The following is a 14,823-nucleotide window of genomic DNA, read 5'->3' as shown; positions in this document are numbered from 1 at the left end:
ATGAAAAGATCCGCAACCCAATCACAAATTTTGTTTGATACCCCATTTAATTGTAACAGAAAGTGTATAAATAACTTAAATGTCATTACTCGATATTACCGGGTACTGTGCACGCCAGCGATTGTATTATGCTGGGAACTGCTAAGTCAATGAAACTACACTGAACGAATGTGCAAGTTTCCGTGCGTTCACTTCTACGCACTCGCTGGCTTCAGGAAATATTAAAACGAAGCAGCTTTTAGCTTCATCTTCTCTTTTCGAAATTTCGACATTGCGTAGTCAATTCCGATGTCTGGTGTACTTCACGATTTATGCCTGAAGGTATGGTACGGTGCTCCCATGAAATAAATCTGTTGTCTTTAGATCCTTAGTAAATCATTCATCATCATCATCATCATCATTTCAGACTGATTACGCCTTTCAGTGTTCAGTCTGGAGCATAGCCCCCCTTATAATATTCCTCCATGATCCCCTATTCAGTGCTAACATTGGTGCCTCTTCTGATGTTAAACCTATTACTTCAAAATCATTCTTAACCGAATCCAGGTACCTTCTCCTTGGTCTGCCCCGACTTCTCCTACCCTCTACTGCTGAACCCATGAGTCTCTTGGGTAACCTTGCTTTTCCCATGCGTGACGCCACCATCTAAGTCTGTTCACCCTGACTGCTACATCTATAGAGTTCATTCTTATTTTTTCTTTGATTTCCTCATTGTGGACACCCTCCTGCCATTGTTCCCATCTACTAGTACCTGCAATCATCCTAGCTACTTTCATATCCGTAACCTCAACCTTGTTGATAAGGTAACCTGAACCCACCCAGCTTTCGCTCCCATACAACAAAGTTGGTCGAAAGATTGAACGGTGCACAGATAACTTAGTCTTGGTACTGACTTCCTTCTTGCAGAAGAGAGTAGATCGTAGCTGAGCGCTCACTGCATTAGCTTTGCTACTCCTCGCTTCCAGTTCTTTCACTATGTTGCCATCCTGTGAGAATATGCATCCTAAGTACTTGAAACCGTCCACCTGTTCTAACTTTGTTCCTCCTATTTGGCACTCAATCCATTTATATTTCTTTCCCACTGACATTACTTTCGTTTTGGAGATGCTAATCTTCATACCGTAGTCCTTACATTTCTGATCTAGCTCTGAAATATTACTTTGCAAACTTTCAATCGAATCTGCCATCACAACTAAGTCATCCGCATATGCAAGACTGCTTATTTTGTGTTCACATATCTTAATCTCACCCAGACAATCTATTGTTTTCAACATATGATCCATAAATAATATGAACAACAGCGGAGACAGGTTGCAGCCTTGTCTTACCCCTGAAACTACTCTGAACCATGAACTCAATTTACCGTCAACTCTAACTGCTGCCTGACTGTCCATGTTAAGACCTTTTTAATTGCTTGTAAAAGTTTGCCTCCTATTCCATAATCTCGTAGAACAGACAATAACTTCCTCCTAGGAACCCGGTCATATGCCTTTTCTAGATCTATAAAGCATAGATACAATTCCCTGTTCGACTCATAACACTTCTCCATTATTTGCCGTAAGCTAAAGATCTGGTCCTGACAACCTCTAAGAGGCCTAAATCCACACTGATTTTCATCCAATTGGTCCTCAACTAATACTCGCACTTTCCTTTCAACAATGCCTGAGAAGATTTTACCCACAACGCTGATTAAAGAGATACCTCTGTAGTTCTTACAATCTTTTCTGTTTCTATGTTTAAAGATTGGTGTGATTACTGCTTTTGTCCAGTCTGATGGAACCTGTCCCGACTCCCAGGCCATTTCAATTATCCTGTGTAGCCATTTAAGACCTGACATTCCACTGTATTTGATGAGTTCCGACTTAATTTCATCCACCCCAGCCGCTTTATTGCACTGCAATGTATTGACTATTTTCTCCACTTCCTCAAATGTGATCCTACTTCCATCATCATTCCTATCCCATTCTACCTCGAAATCTGAAACATTACTGATCGTATTTTCACCTACATTGAGCAACTCTTCAAAATATTCCCTCCATCTGCCCAAGTCATCCACAGGATTCACCAGCAGTTTTCCTGACCTGTCCAAAATACTTGTCATTTCCTTCTTACCTCCCTTTCGAAGACTGCTAATTACACTCCAGAATGGTTTTCCAGCAGCTTGACCCATAGTCTCCAACCTGTTTCCAAAGTCTTCCCAAGATTTCTTCTTGGATGCTGCAATTATCTGTTTGGCTTTGTTTCTTTCTTCAACATAACTTTCTCTGTCTACCTGAGTTCTAGTATGTAGCCATTTTTATACGCCTTCTTTTTCTTTTACAGACTGCCTTAACTGTGTCATTCCACCAAGCTGTTTGCTTCATCCTACTTTTGCACACTACTGTTCCAAGACATTCTTTAGCCACTTCTAGTACTGCGTCCCTGTACCTTGTCCATTCCTTTTCCAATGACTGTAGTTGACTACATTCAACTAACTGGTACCTTTCTGAGATCACTGTTATGTACTTGTGCCTGATTTCCTTATCCTGAAGTTTCTCCACTCTTATCCTGCTACATATGTACCTGACCTCCTGCACTTTAGGCCTCACAATCCCAATTTCACTGCAGATCAAATAATGATCAGTGTCATCAAAGAATCCCCTGAATGCACGTGTGTCCCTCACAGTCTTCCTGAATTTCTGATCTGTTATTATGTAGTCAATGACAGATCTGGTTCCCCTGCCTTCCCAAGTATACCGGTGAATGTTCTTATGTTTAAAAAAGGAGTTTGTGATTACTAAGCCCATACTGGCACAGAACTCCAAGAGTTGTTTCTCGTTCCTGTTGGCCTCTATGTCCTCTCCAAATTTACCCATAACCTCTTCATACCCTTCTGTTCGATCCAATCCTGGCGTTAAAATCACCCATGAGCAGAACACTGTCCTTGTCCTTTACTCTAACAACTACATCACTGAGTGCCTCATAAAAACTATCCATCTTATCTTGATCTGTTCCTTCACAATGCGAATATACTGACACAATCCTAATTTTCTTGCTACACACTGTCAAATCTATCCACATCAGTCGTTCGTTTACATACCTTATTGCATCTACGCTGGGTTCCATTTCTTTCCTGATGTAAAGCCCTACACCCCATTGTGCTATTCCTGCTTTGACTCCTGACAGGTAGACCTTGTATTCTCCCACTTCCTCTTCTTTCTCACCCCTTACCCGAATGTCACTAACAGCTAAAACGTCCAGCCCCATCTTACTTGCAGCCTCTGCCAGCTCTACCTTCTTCCCAGAGTAGCCCCCATTGATATTAATAGCTCCCCATCTCATTACCATTTGTTTGCCAAGTCGTATCTTAGGAGTCCCTGGTTTGTCAGTTAGAGGTGGGACTCCGTCACCTCCAAAAGTCCGAGGCATTTTGCTCTGATTGTTGCCAGCATCATATTTAAAGTACCAGGGAAGCAGGTTGCTAGCCTTACTTGCCCCGAGTCCCATTGGGTTTTACCCCTAACGGCTGAGGGACTAACCGGTGGATTTGGTAGTCTTTGCCGTATGAGCACAAAGGTGACCACGACTCAGAATATGTCCGAGATGCCCAGCCTTATTCCAAAGTAACTGGTATCCCGACTGTCGGGACCACTTACTTGGCCACTCATACGTTGCCCGTGGTTCATGAGCTAGGACATGACTACAGGAACCCACACCATGAACCACTCGTAAATCATTTATTAAAAATAAACCAACTTTAACCAAATATCCGTGGAAGTATCAGTAGTTTATCGTAAATAGTATGCCTTCATTGTTGAATAATCTTTAAGATTAAAAGAGTGAAGTAAACTATAGTAGGGTTTTGCACTGAAGTTCTAACCGGTGCTCTTTTTAGTAAAGTCAATAAATTTTCTGCTCTAGAAGCTCTGACGCAAGTAAAGATAGAGCCCACAGCCTTTGGTAATGAATCCTGTGTCCTGTTTATCTGGTCATTATTTACAAATCCATACATATTAGTTACTAACTGCACCAGATAGAACGGATCAGTTTAACCATCACACTTCGTTGGTTCGCTTAATGCAAAGAAAAATAACAAAATGGTTCAAATGGCTCTGAGCACTATGGGACTTAACTGCTGAGGTCATCAGTTCAAAATGGTTGAAATGGCTCTGAGCACTATGGGACTCAACTGCTGTGGTCATAAGTCCCCTAGAACTAGAACTACTTAAACCTAACTAACCTAAGGACATCACACACATCCATGCCACGAGGCAGGATTCGAACCTGCGACCGTAGCAGTCGTGCCGTTCCAGACTGTAGCGCCGTTAACCGCTCGGCCACTCCGGCCGGCCTGAGGTCATCAGTCCCCTAGAACTTAGAACTACTTAAACCTAACTAACCTAAGGACATCACACACATCCATGCCCGAGGCAGGATTCAAACCTGCAACCGTAGTGGTCGCGCTGTTCCAGACAGTAGCGCCTAGAACCGCTCGGCCACTCTGGCCGGTGCGAAAAATAACAAAGGGCTATTATAATCAAGAGAAGAAGACAACATAAGTTACTTAGTTTTAATATTTCGTGTAACCAGCGAGAGGGCAGAAGTGCTCGCAAACAATCTTGCACATTTGCTCACTACAGGCTTCTTGATTTAGCTGCTCCCAGCATAATACAACCAATGGCGCACAGTACTCTGTAATTAATTGCATGTCAGTTATTCATACACATTCTATTACATAATTATACTCTCGTTATTAAACGTTGGTATAGCACTGAGTAAAATTCTGTTCGGAAGACAAAAATTGCTGCTTTCGTCTGAAAGGCTTGATGCATGGCTTTCGTAATATCATGTAAGAGAAGCTCAAGTCGGTTTTCTCATGATCGATATCATCGGAATTCATCCTGAACGAGGACAATGTGTCCGGATATCTTATAATGTTGAGCTCAGAATATACTCTTAAGATTCTACTATAGATGGATTTCAATGAGACTGGGCGTTAGTTTTGTGGATTACTTCTGTTACGCCCCTCTTGTAGCCAGGTTTGACTTGTGCTCTCTTCCAGTCGCTGGGAACTGGTTTTTCTTCAGGGGATGTACAGTGAATTTTTGTTAAAATGGAAGTTCTGCACAAAATCTGACAGGAATCTGCCCACACACAATTGATCCTCACCTGTACCTTTACCTCTGTGCTCTGCCACACAACACACTGTATGAAACATCAGCAGGAATTAATAAAGGGCAAAGAGCGCTAGTGGGTCCAATTCAGAACAAACGAAGATTTGTCAAGCTATCTATTAAAGCTGTCACCAATAATCCAAAACAGACTTCCTCAGTGAACTTTGTTGCTGCACTACTGTTTCAAAATGCTATTATTTACTACAAAACGACTAGGTTACGAATTGTTCCTTAATTGGGAAAAGCGTCTTGCATGAGTGGTCTCTTCTCCTGTATAGCTCGCACAATAAACGTATGTGCCAGCCAAACAGGGACCGATCCCAGCGTCCAACCTAATTTTGGTTAAATTTATTTTATAATTTCTGCAACTTAAAAAAAGAACTTATTAATATTTCCAGGTGACTTGCTTTGAGACGTACCCTCTTAGCAGAGCTGTGGTTGGCTTGCTCAGTTTTTGTCGGACTCTGTTTTTTTTTAGGCATGTAACGTCGGCTGGACCATTGGCTTGTACCTAGACTTGTGCTGTACCAAAACTACGGTTCAATAGCGTGTAAGAGAGAAAATGGAAGCCGACAACTTCCCTTCGTTTTTTTTGTTTGTTTTGCGCATAATTAAAACCGCAGATCTTTCAGTGGTAGTCCCTTGCGTATTTTATATCCTTACAGAATCTACATTGCGTTTTATAAGAGATAAAAATTAGTTGATCGCGCAACGTCTGCGCTTTTATGCAACAAAAGCAATTACTTTCGATGAAACTACTGTTTCCATGCGCAAATACATAAAAAATTTATAATTGTTGTTGTTATTGTGTATTCAATAGATCGTTCTCCATCGTGATCAAAGGCAAGAGTTTCCTGCTATTATTGACAAATGCAAAAGCTGTTAATTAATAAGAGAAAAATGTTTTATGTAATTAAGACAAAGTATTAAATCAATGTTTGATGTATTCTTATTTTTCGTTTTTTTTATCATCTTATTTCTTTGGCAAGGAAATTGTGTTTTCTAGCGCTATATGATAAATCTATATTGCCTTCTTTATTTTTACTACAGCATTCTTCTGCTCCACGTTATAAATCAACAATTTTCGAATAAAACCTGAATTAAATATTGACAGTTTCAGTTTCGCTATAAATACTGTTTATTCTTAAATATATCAGACAGGAAGATACTACGTCAAAAATTTTCCGTGGGTTACCCAGCCCTTTGTACACTCCTGGAAATGGAAAAAAGAACACATTGACACCGGTGTGTCAGACCCACCATACTTGCTCCGGACACTGCGAGAGGGCTGTACAAGCAATGATAACACGCACGGCACAGCGGACACACCAGGAACCGCGGTGTTGGCCGTCGAATGGCGCTAGCTGCGCAGCATTTGTGCACCGCCGCCGTCAGTGTCAGCCAGTTTGCCGTGGCATACGGAGCTCCATCGCAGTCTTTAACACTGGTAGCATGCCGCGACAGCGTGGACGTGAACCGTATGTGCAGTTGACGGACTTTGAGCGAGAGCGTATAGTGGGCATGCGGGAGGCCGGGTGGACGTACCGCCGAATTGCTCAACACGTGGGGCGTGAGGTCTCCACAGTACATCGATGTTGTCGCCAGTGGTCGGCGGAAGGTGCACGTGCCCGTCGACCTGGGACCGGACCGCAGCGACGCACGGATGCACGCCAAGACCGTAGGATCCTACGCAGTGCCGTAGGGGACCGCACCGCCACTTCCCAGCAAATTAGGGACACTGTTGCTCCTGGGGTATCGGCGAGGACCATTCGCAACCGTCTCCATGAAGCTGGGCTACGGTCCCGCACACCGTTAGGCCGTCTTCCGCTCACGCCCCAACATCGTGCAGCCCGCCTCCAGTGGTGTCGCGACAGGCGTGAATGGAGGGACGAATGGAGACGTGTCGTCTTCAGCGATGAGAGTCGCTTCTGCCTTGGTGCCAATGATGGTCGTATGCGTGTTTGGCGCCGTGCAGGTGAGCGCCACAATCAGGACTGCATACGACCGAGGCACACAGGGCCAACACCCGGCATCATGGTGTGGGGAGCGATCTCCTACACTGGCCGTACACCACTGGTGATCGTCGAGGGGACACTGAATAGTGCACGGTACATCCAAACCGTCTTCGAACCCATCGTTCTACCATTCCTAGACCGGCAAGGGAACTTGCTGTTCCAACAGGACACTGCACGTCCGCATGTATCCCGTGCCATCAACGTGCTCTAGAAGGTGTAAGTCAACTACCCTGGCCAGCAAGATCTCCGGATCTGCCCCCCATTGAGCATGTTTGGGACTGGATGAAGCGTCGTCTCACGCGGTCTGCACGTCCAGCACGAACGCTGGTCCAACTGAGGCGCCAGGTGGAAATGGAACAGCAAGCCGTTCCACAGGACTACATCCAACATCTCTACGATCGTCTCCATGGGAGAATAGCAGCCTGCATTGCTGCGAAAGGTGGATACACACTGTACTAGTGCCGACATTGTGCATGCTCTGTTGCCTGTGTCTATGTGCCTGTGGTTCTGTCAGTGTGATCATGTGATGTATCTGACCCCAGGAATGTGTCAATAAAGTTTCCCCTTCCTGGGACAATGAATTCACGGTGTTCTTATTTCAATTTCCAGGAGTGTATATCTTCACTCAGTTTCTAGACGGTTAACCACTTCTGATTTTTAGAGGACTCTAGTAAGACACCGATCGCATGCGTAAGGAAAGCGATTGTTGTGAGGTAACGCCTAATTTGTATGCAACACATCCAACATTCAGGTAACACAGGTACGGCATCAATTGACCAAAGCTACGCTTACTTATGGTACTCCACAGAAACCTATGGTAGTTTTACAACTCTACTCCTACCCCAGGATGAACAACAATTTTGCCTGGCGCCAGCCTATGGATTACGCCATATGTCGTTTGTGGCAGGATTACACCAGCCGTAAGCGCCTGTAATTATTTGCAACATGTAAAGCAAGCATCTGTCTCTTTGCACACGCTAAGCATTGCTCGTGGCACTTGTAGCAGTTTAATCTATGCTCTTAGGTTCCTGCCTAACCACACACTCGAAATCGCCAAATATTTGTTTCACCCTCGTACTCTAATCAGACAGCAGTCACAAACTCGAAGAAACTCATTCCTCAAACGCGCGTTTATATGTAAAGAAAGCATCGAACATTGCAAAAGTCCGAGAGTGTGTTGAAAATGCTAAGATGAAAAAGGAAATTAGCGTATAGCATGGCGCAAACCTACTTCCTTTGACTTTGTAATCCACATCCTAAACGACTACGCTGTTCCGAAGACATGCTATTTTCGTCTTTTGTGTCGGTTATCGTGGTGTTTCGTGAAGGCTTATATTGTTTATGCGTCGTTAACAGACATTTAATTACAAAGCTGGCGTGTTTCTGACAAATCCTCAGTGCGTCATTGCCTTGCAACAGCATACAGCAAGTTATAATATGAGGGTGCATTGGAAAGTAACACTCAACACTTTTTTCTGTCCTGGTGCAGCAACTGGAATATTGAAATTTCACGACGATATAGTCTGAAATTTGAGCTATACAGGGTATTTTGTTTCCATGTGCAGCTCCAACGAGAGAAGCCTGAACTAAGAAACAAACATGCAGTGCATGTTACTGTCGCACGAAGTGTAGTTCAATTTTTGTGAGCCAAATGGCATAAAACGAGCGAAATTCACAGGGACATACCTGGCGTGTGGGGGGACGACTGTATGGACCGTAGCAGTGTCTCCAGGCGGTGGGTGTGCGTTCTTCCAGGAGAGCCCTGTGAACCTTAGTGATTCGCCACGCTTCGGGCGGTTGGTAACAGCTGCAACCCTGCGGAATGTCGGAGCCATTGAGGCAGCAATTCCGAACGACCGGCGTGTGCGGCTGCGAACCTTGTCGCAGCAGTTCAACGTTTCCTGTGGTATAATGTACAATATTGTTCATGACACGTTGAAATTTCGTAAAATTTGTGCTCGCTGGGTTCCTAAGGACCTGACAGACAACCAGAAGGGTCAGCTTCGATCACTTAACGCGTTACGCCGCAGAATGGCATGACTTTCTGAAAGAAATCGTTACTGGTGATGAGTCGTGAGCATACCACTACATGCTGTAAATCAGACAGGCCTCTATGAACTGCAAATATGCTGTTTCCCAAGCGCGAAAAAAATTGAAAGTGACACAATCTGCTGGGAAAGTGCTCGTGACAGTGTTCTGAGATATGCGTGGTGTGTTATTGGTGGACTTTGCTGGACTCAGGACCACTACGAATGCTGCAGCGTGCAATATAACTTTGGTTAAGTTGCGTCATGGCCCTTATGACAAACGCCACAACATTAATAATGACGTCAAACTTCTTCAAGACAATCTTCACTCCTATATTGCTGCCCCCGTTCGTGAGGAAATTGCCAAATTTGAGTGGGAGATGCTCCAGCATCCGCCAGACAGCTCATACCTTGCACCATCGGACTTTCATCCGTTCGGTCCCATGAAGAAATTCCTGGCTAGCCAACACTTTGCTACATGCGGTAGTGAAATCAGCAACCTGCAGATGGCTGTACTCCAAGCAAACGGACTTTTACGTACATGGCACATTGAAACTGATACCATGACAGGAGAAATAATTGACGACCATGTAGAAAAGCAGGTAAAAGATGTAAGTTCATTTGCGATTTTTTTGTTTTGTTACCTATTAAACTTTTTGGTAATAAAATTAATGTGCGTTACTTTCCGATCTTCTCTCGCACAAAACAGGTTTTTATTTAATTTAATCGTATGGCTAGGGACCCCCGTCGGGCAGGCCGTTCGCCGGGTGCCGATCTTTCAATTTGACGCCACGGCGCGACCTGCAGTTGATGAGGATGATAGGATGATGATGAGTACAGCGCAACACCCAGTCCCTGGGCAGGGAAAATTCCCCGACCCAGCCGCGAATCGAACCCGGGCCCAGAGGTATGACAATCCGTCACGCTGGCCATTCGGCTACCGGGGTCGGACAAAAAACACGTAAATACACCTAGACCAATACGGCGTCTGCCGCATCGAGTGACATATCACTCTGACGTCACTTCTGAGTGAATAATGGTGTCTGGCCCTAAGGGGAAGTGGTATAATTCTGCTGTTAACGTACGCTGTCCTCACCCTGGAAAGCATTCCACTGGGCCATCTACAAAGATGTACTCTGGCTCTCCAAACCCTTGGCCTACATGTACATGTCTGACCGATACCTTTCACTCCTGCAACAGCACCCACACCATTTTAGAGTGCATCTACAGTACTTAATGCTAAACTTATCACCTTAGTTAAGTGTTCCATTCCACTCCAAACTATTATTCTACTTCTATATAATAATGTTAATTTCCCTAATTTAAACACTATCAAATACTGTACTACTCTTTTTGACAAGTTCAAGTGATCAAAATGGATTCTACGCGCCAGAAAGAGAAAGACAAATAAAAACAAAAACTTAGGTCGCAAGGCTTTATTTTAATTTTGTTTATGGTTGTTCGAGTCCGTTCAGTCCGCGAGTCTGCATTGTGTTTCTGTACGTGAAAGATTTGACAACACAAAGTATCGAATAGTTTTTGTTTTAAGATATACATACGTACATAAACGTATCTAATCATATCTAAATGTAGAGTATGTAAAAATGGATGATTGGTGTCCTAATTCATAAATGGAAGTAGAGGACTTAAAGCCTAGAGCAGCGGAATTGGCAGACACCTATGCAGACAAGAAAGTAAACAAAAGTAATTCAATTTAGTCGAAGTAAATCAGGTGGCAATGAGGGAATTAGATCAGAAAATGAGGCATCAAGTTTTGCTTTTTGGGCAGCAAAGTAATTGCCAGTGTCTGAAGTAGAGACCATATAAAATATAGACTGGCAATAGCAAGAAATGCATTTATGAAAAAGAAGATTTTGTTGGCATATAACATAAATTTTAGTCTGAGAAACACTTTTTTTATGAAGGTATTAGTGTGGAGTGCAGCGTTGTAGGGGAGTGAAACGCAGACGATAACAGTACAGAGAAGAAGAGAACAGAACCTTGTGGTGAAACATTTTGCTACAGAAATATTTTGAAGATTAGATGGGCAGATCGAATAACAAATGGAGAGGTACGTAAATGAATTGGAGAAAAAAGAAACTGATGGTACAACTTGACTACAAGAAGGGGATCAGGTTATAGGACCCATCCCGAGAATTCAAGTAATTGTCAGTTTAGTAATGGAGAGAACTGTTGGCGGTAAATGGAGACCAATGCCTGGTTAAAGTAAACAGTTTCAAGTGGATGTAGGTTGCAGTATTTATGCAAAACTGAAGAGGCTTGCACAGGCTATACCCGTGCGGCGAACTACAGCAAACCAGTCTTTGGACCTCAACAACAATATCGGAGGCTTGACTGGAGTTGTTTCCACGGACCATCTGCGAATAGAAAAGGATGTGTTGGAAATGATAATTGTGCTTAAGTAGTCTGCACTACATCTACATAGACAGTCCGCAAGACACCGTACGGTGCACCACTACTTGTCATTTCCTTCCCTTTTTCACTCACTACTAGTGATTCCCTTTCCTTTTCCACTCGCAAATATGTTGAGGAAGAAATTGACTGTCTGTATATCTCATTGATGAGGAAGAAATTGACTGTCTGTATGTCTCCATATGAGCCCGCCGCACAGCGTATCCGCGCGATCTAGGGCGCATTGTCAGGGTTCGCGTGGCTCCCCCCAGCAGAGGTTCGAGTCCTCCCTCGGGCATGGGTGTGTGTGTCTTGTCCTTAGCGTAAGTTAGTTTACGTTAGATTAAGTAGTGTCTATGCTTAGGGACCGATGACCTCAGGAGTTTGGTTCCATAAGAACTTAACACAAATTTCCAAAACTTTCCGTATGAGCCCTAATTTCTCGTATTTTATCTTCATGGTCCTTCTGGCTACAAAATCCTATTTTTCGACGTAGTATCCGTTCAATACGACGGCATTATGCCACCTTAGTGGGTCTCCGTCTATGTCCGTACGGTACTACTATACTAATCGACGTCGAAATCAACGTCTGGCTGCGTCAGTAACCTCCCCGTCATCTACGCAGCGCTTCCAGAGAAGCGCATTCTTCATTGATAGAACGATAGAAATCGGAAGGTGTGAGATCCAGACTCTAGGGGGATGAGGAAGAACAGTCCAATTAAGTTTTGTGAGCTCCTCTCGGGTGCGGACACCCGTGTGAGACCTTCGCGTTGTCATCGAAAATGAAAAGTTCGTTTACATTTCTGTGGCGACGAGCACGCTGAAGTCGTTTCTCCAATTTGCTGAGGGTAGCACAACTGTGTGCGGCCGGCCGGTACGCGGGTGACCGAACAGGTTTGCGCGACCTTGTTGCGATAATGACAGACGCCCCCCCCCCCCCCCCCGACGACTCACCGAGCTTTTGTTCACTGCCAGGCATCCGTAGAAATTCTGCAAGCGCCTACCAATATTTGTGATGCCCCAGTTTTCGCCAAAATAAACTCAATAAGACCTCTCTGCTTGGAATGCACCCCCGTTATAGACACCATTTTGAAGGCTAAGTTAGCGTCGCCACCTATTGGAACTTCATGAAACTATAGGGGCTGAAGTAGAAATATTCCACGATGTCGCACAACAACTTTCCCATTTTTTCAACCGAAATTGGTCGAGAAAAAAATGGGTGCATTACGCCCCTCCTAGGAAAGACCAGAGACACGATGTGAAGACGATTTGCAAACATTAATACTCGTCTGGTGTGCTTTGGCAGGAGCAGGCGATGCTGTCGGAGGCAGCAGCCGAGGAGCAGCGCCTGCTGGAGCAGCTGGAGAGCCAGAAGGCGTCCGTGATGGCGGCCAAGGCGCGCCTGGAAGCGGACTGGAGCGACAAGCGGCAGGCGCACCACATCGAGGCGGCCAACGTGGCGCTGCGCAACGCCTCGCGGGACCTCTTCTGGCGGCCGGGCGCCGTGCGCGAGCCTATGGGGTCAGTGCGCTGGCGCGACGCGCGGCTGCAAAGGGGGAAGGAGTCTGGGGCTCGTGCCCACTACCACCCAAAAAAAAAAAAAAAAAAAAAAAAAAACTCCTCACTAAAAGTGTTTATATTTTTTCATACACTGTCTGACAAAAAAGTGAAGCACCCGGAACGGGAAACGAAATGAAACTTCATATGCTGAGAGACTATGTGATGTTATCGAGTCAGATTTATAAAGAACTTGTCAGTATGAGCCACTTATCAGTAGACATTTCCTCTAGCCTGGATACATCCACCGATTCCGTAGGGAAGGGTGGCATAAAGTCGTTCTATCGTCTCTTGAGGCACGCTGGTCCACAACTGTGGCAACTGGCCCTTCATATGCTGGATACTGACACTGACATGGAGCTGACGTCCGAGCTGGTCCCTCACACGTCCTGTCGGGGCAGATTTGGGGATCTAGCTGGCCACGAGAATAGCCCAACGTCACGCAGGCAGTTCATAGAGGTATGTGCCACGTGTGGACGAGCCTTCTGCTGTTGAGAAATGGAATCATGATACTGTTACATGAGAGGCACTACATGAAGACGCAGATTGTCTTTGATGAAGCGTTGTCTCGACAGAGTTCCCTCAGTCACTACCAACTGGGACCTGAAGTAGTAGCTGATGACGTAGGAGTAACACTGTTGTGCCTGTCCAAACCATTGGAAGAATGAGACCTCTCCCCAGATCACCATTATACTCGCCGACGATCGTCATCTTGGGTAGTGCAGAATTATAATTCATTGTTGAACACAATGTGAAGATACTCATCAGCGAGCTATGCTTCCCTGCCATGGCAGCACTCCAAATGCAGCTGTTTGTGTGGTATCGTTGACGGAAGCCTACTCATGGGACGGTAATTTCCTAGTCCGGCTGCTACTAGTCTCCGACTAATGGTGCAGGATGACAGTAAATGTTTCAAGTAGCCCATTACTTGTTCTCGGGTGGCAGGCTGAGATGTGAAGGGGTTACGATGTGATTGGTGCACAATACTGCGATGGTGGTCAGTCGTGTCGACTAGAACCTTGCTGATGAGTGTGTCTTCTCTCACCTTCCTATGCAGTCTGTGACGGTACGTCACACAAATGTACATTTGGAGAAAGGGAATAGAAGTTTTTGCTGTGACACGTGTGAAACATAAATTATCTTAAGATTATGTACGTCTGCGCGATGTATAACAAATAGTAAAAAACGTAAGTTATTATTATCAAAACACAAATATCTATGTAATTAACAAAACACAGTTTTTTGGTATAATCTCTGTGTAACATAGGCCAAGAAGATCAGAGACAATACTTTGATTGAACCAGCTCTCCTGTTTTTGTTTCGTCTAGAGGTAGGCCGCCATTGTAGCGCTGGATAATATTTAATGTAACTTTGGTTGTAATTTAGTAAAATATACTTATAATTTTTATTAGAAATTGAGTATTATTGACTTAGTTGTCACCTCTCATGATCGCAACCATTAATTATAATTAACAAAGCTTTTACAGTGCTTTCGTAGTGCAGGGACCTCATCTCCTCTAGCGGGATTTAGTCGTCCATTACGCTGACAGTATTATTTAATTAAAATTTCATGTCATAATATTAAATTAAACGTAAATGTGAGAGACTTCTCAATTTTAATATTCCATCAATTTCAAAGTTAACAAAAAGAGTAGTGAT

The 14,823-nt window shown here is 44.3% G+C and overlaps 1 protein-coding gene across 1 annotated transcript in view; it reads left to right on the top strand.

The window, feature by feature from the left end:
* Positions 1-14,823, top strand: part of LOC126156105 (tektin-1) — a 139,794-nt gene that overhangs the window by 30,051 nt on the left and 94,920 nt on the right. Inside the window, exon 4 of the mRNA XM_049916277.1 lies at positions 12,914-13,128. Within this exon, the coding sequence (XP_049772234.1) occupies positions 12,914-13,128 (215 nt within the window). The remainder of the gene's footprint in view (positions 1-12,913; positions 13,129-14,823) is intronic.

This window comes from Schistocerca cancellata, chromosome 2 (genome assembly GCF_023864275.1).
Source record: "Schistocerca cancellata isolate TAMUIC-IGC-003103 chromosome 2, iqSchCanc2.1, whole genome shotgun sequence".
Lineage (NCBI taxonomy): Eukaryota > Metazoa > Arthropoda > Insecta > Orthoptera > Acrididae > Schistocerca > Schistocerca cancellata.
This window is presented reverse-complemented; position numbering and strand designations above follow the sequence as displayed.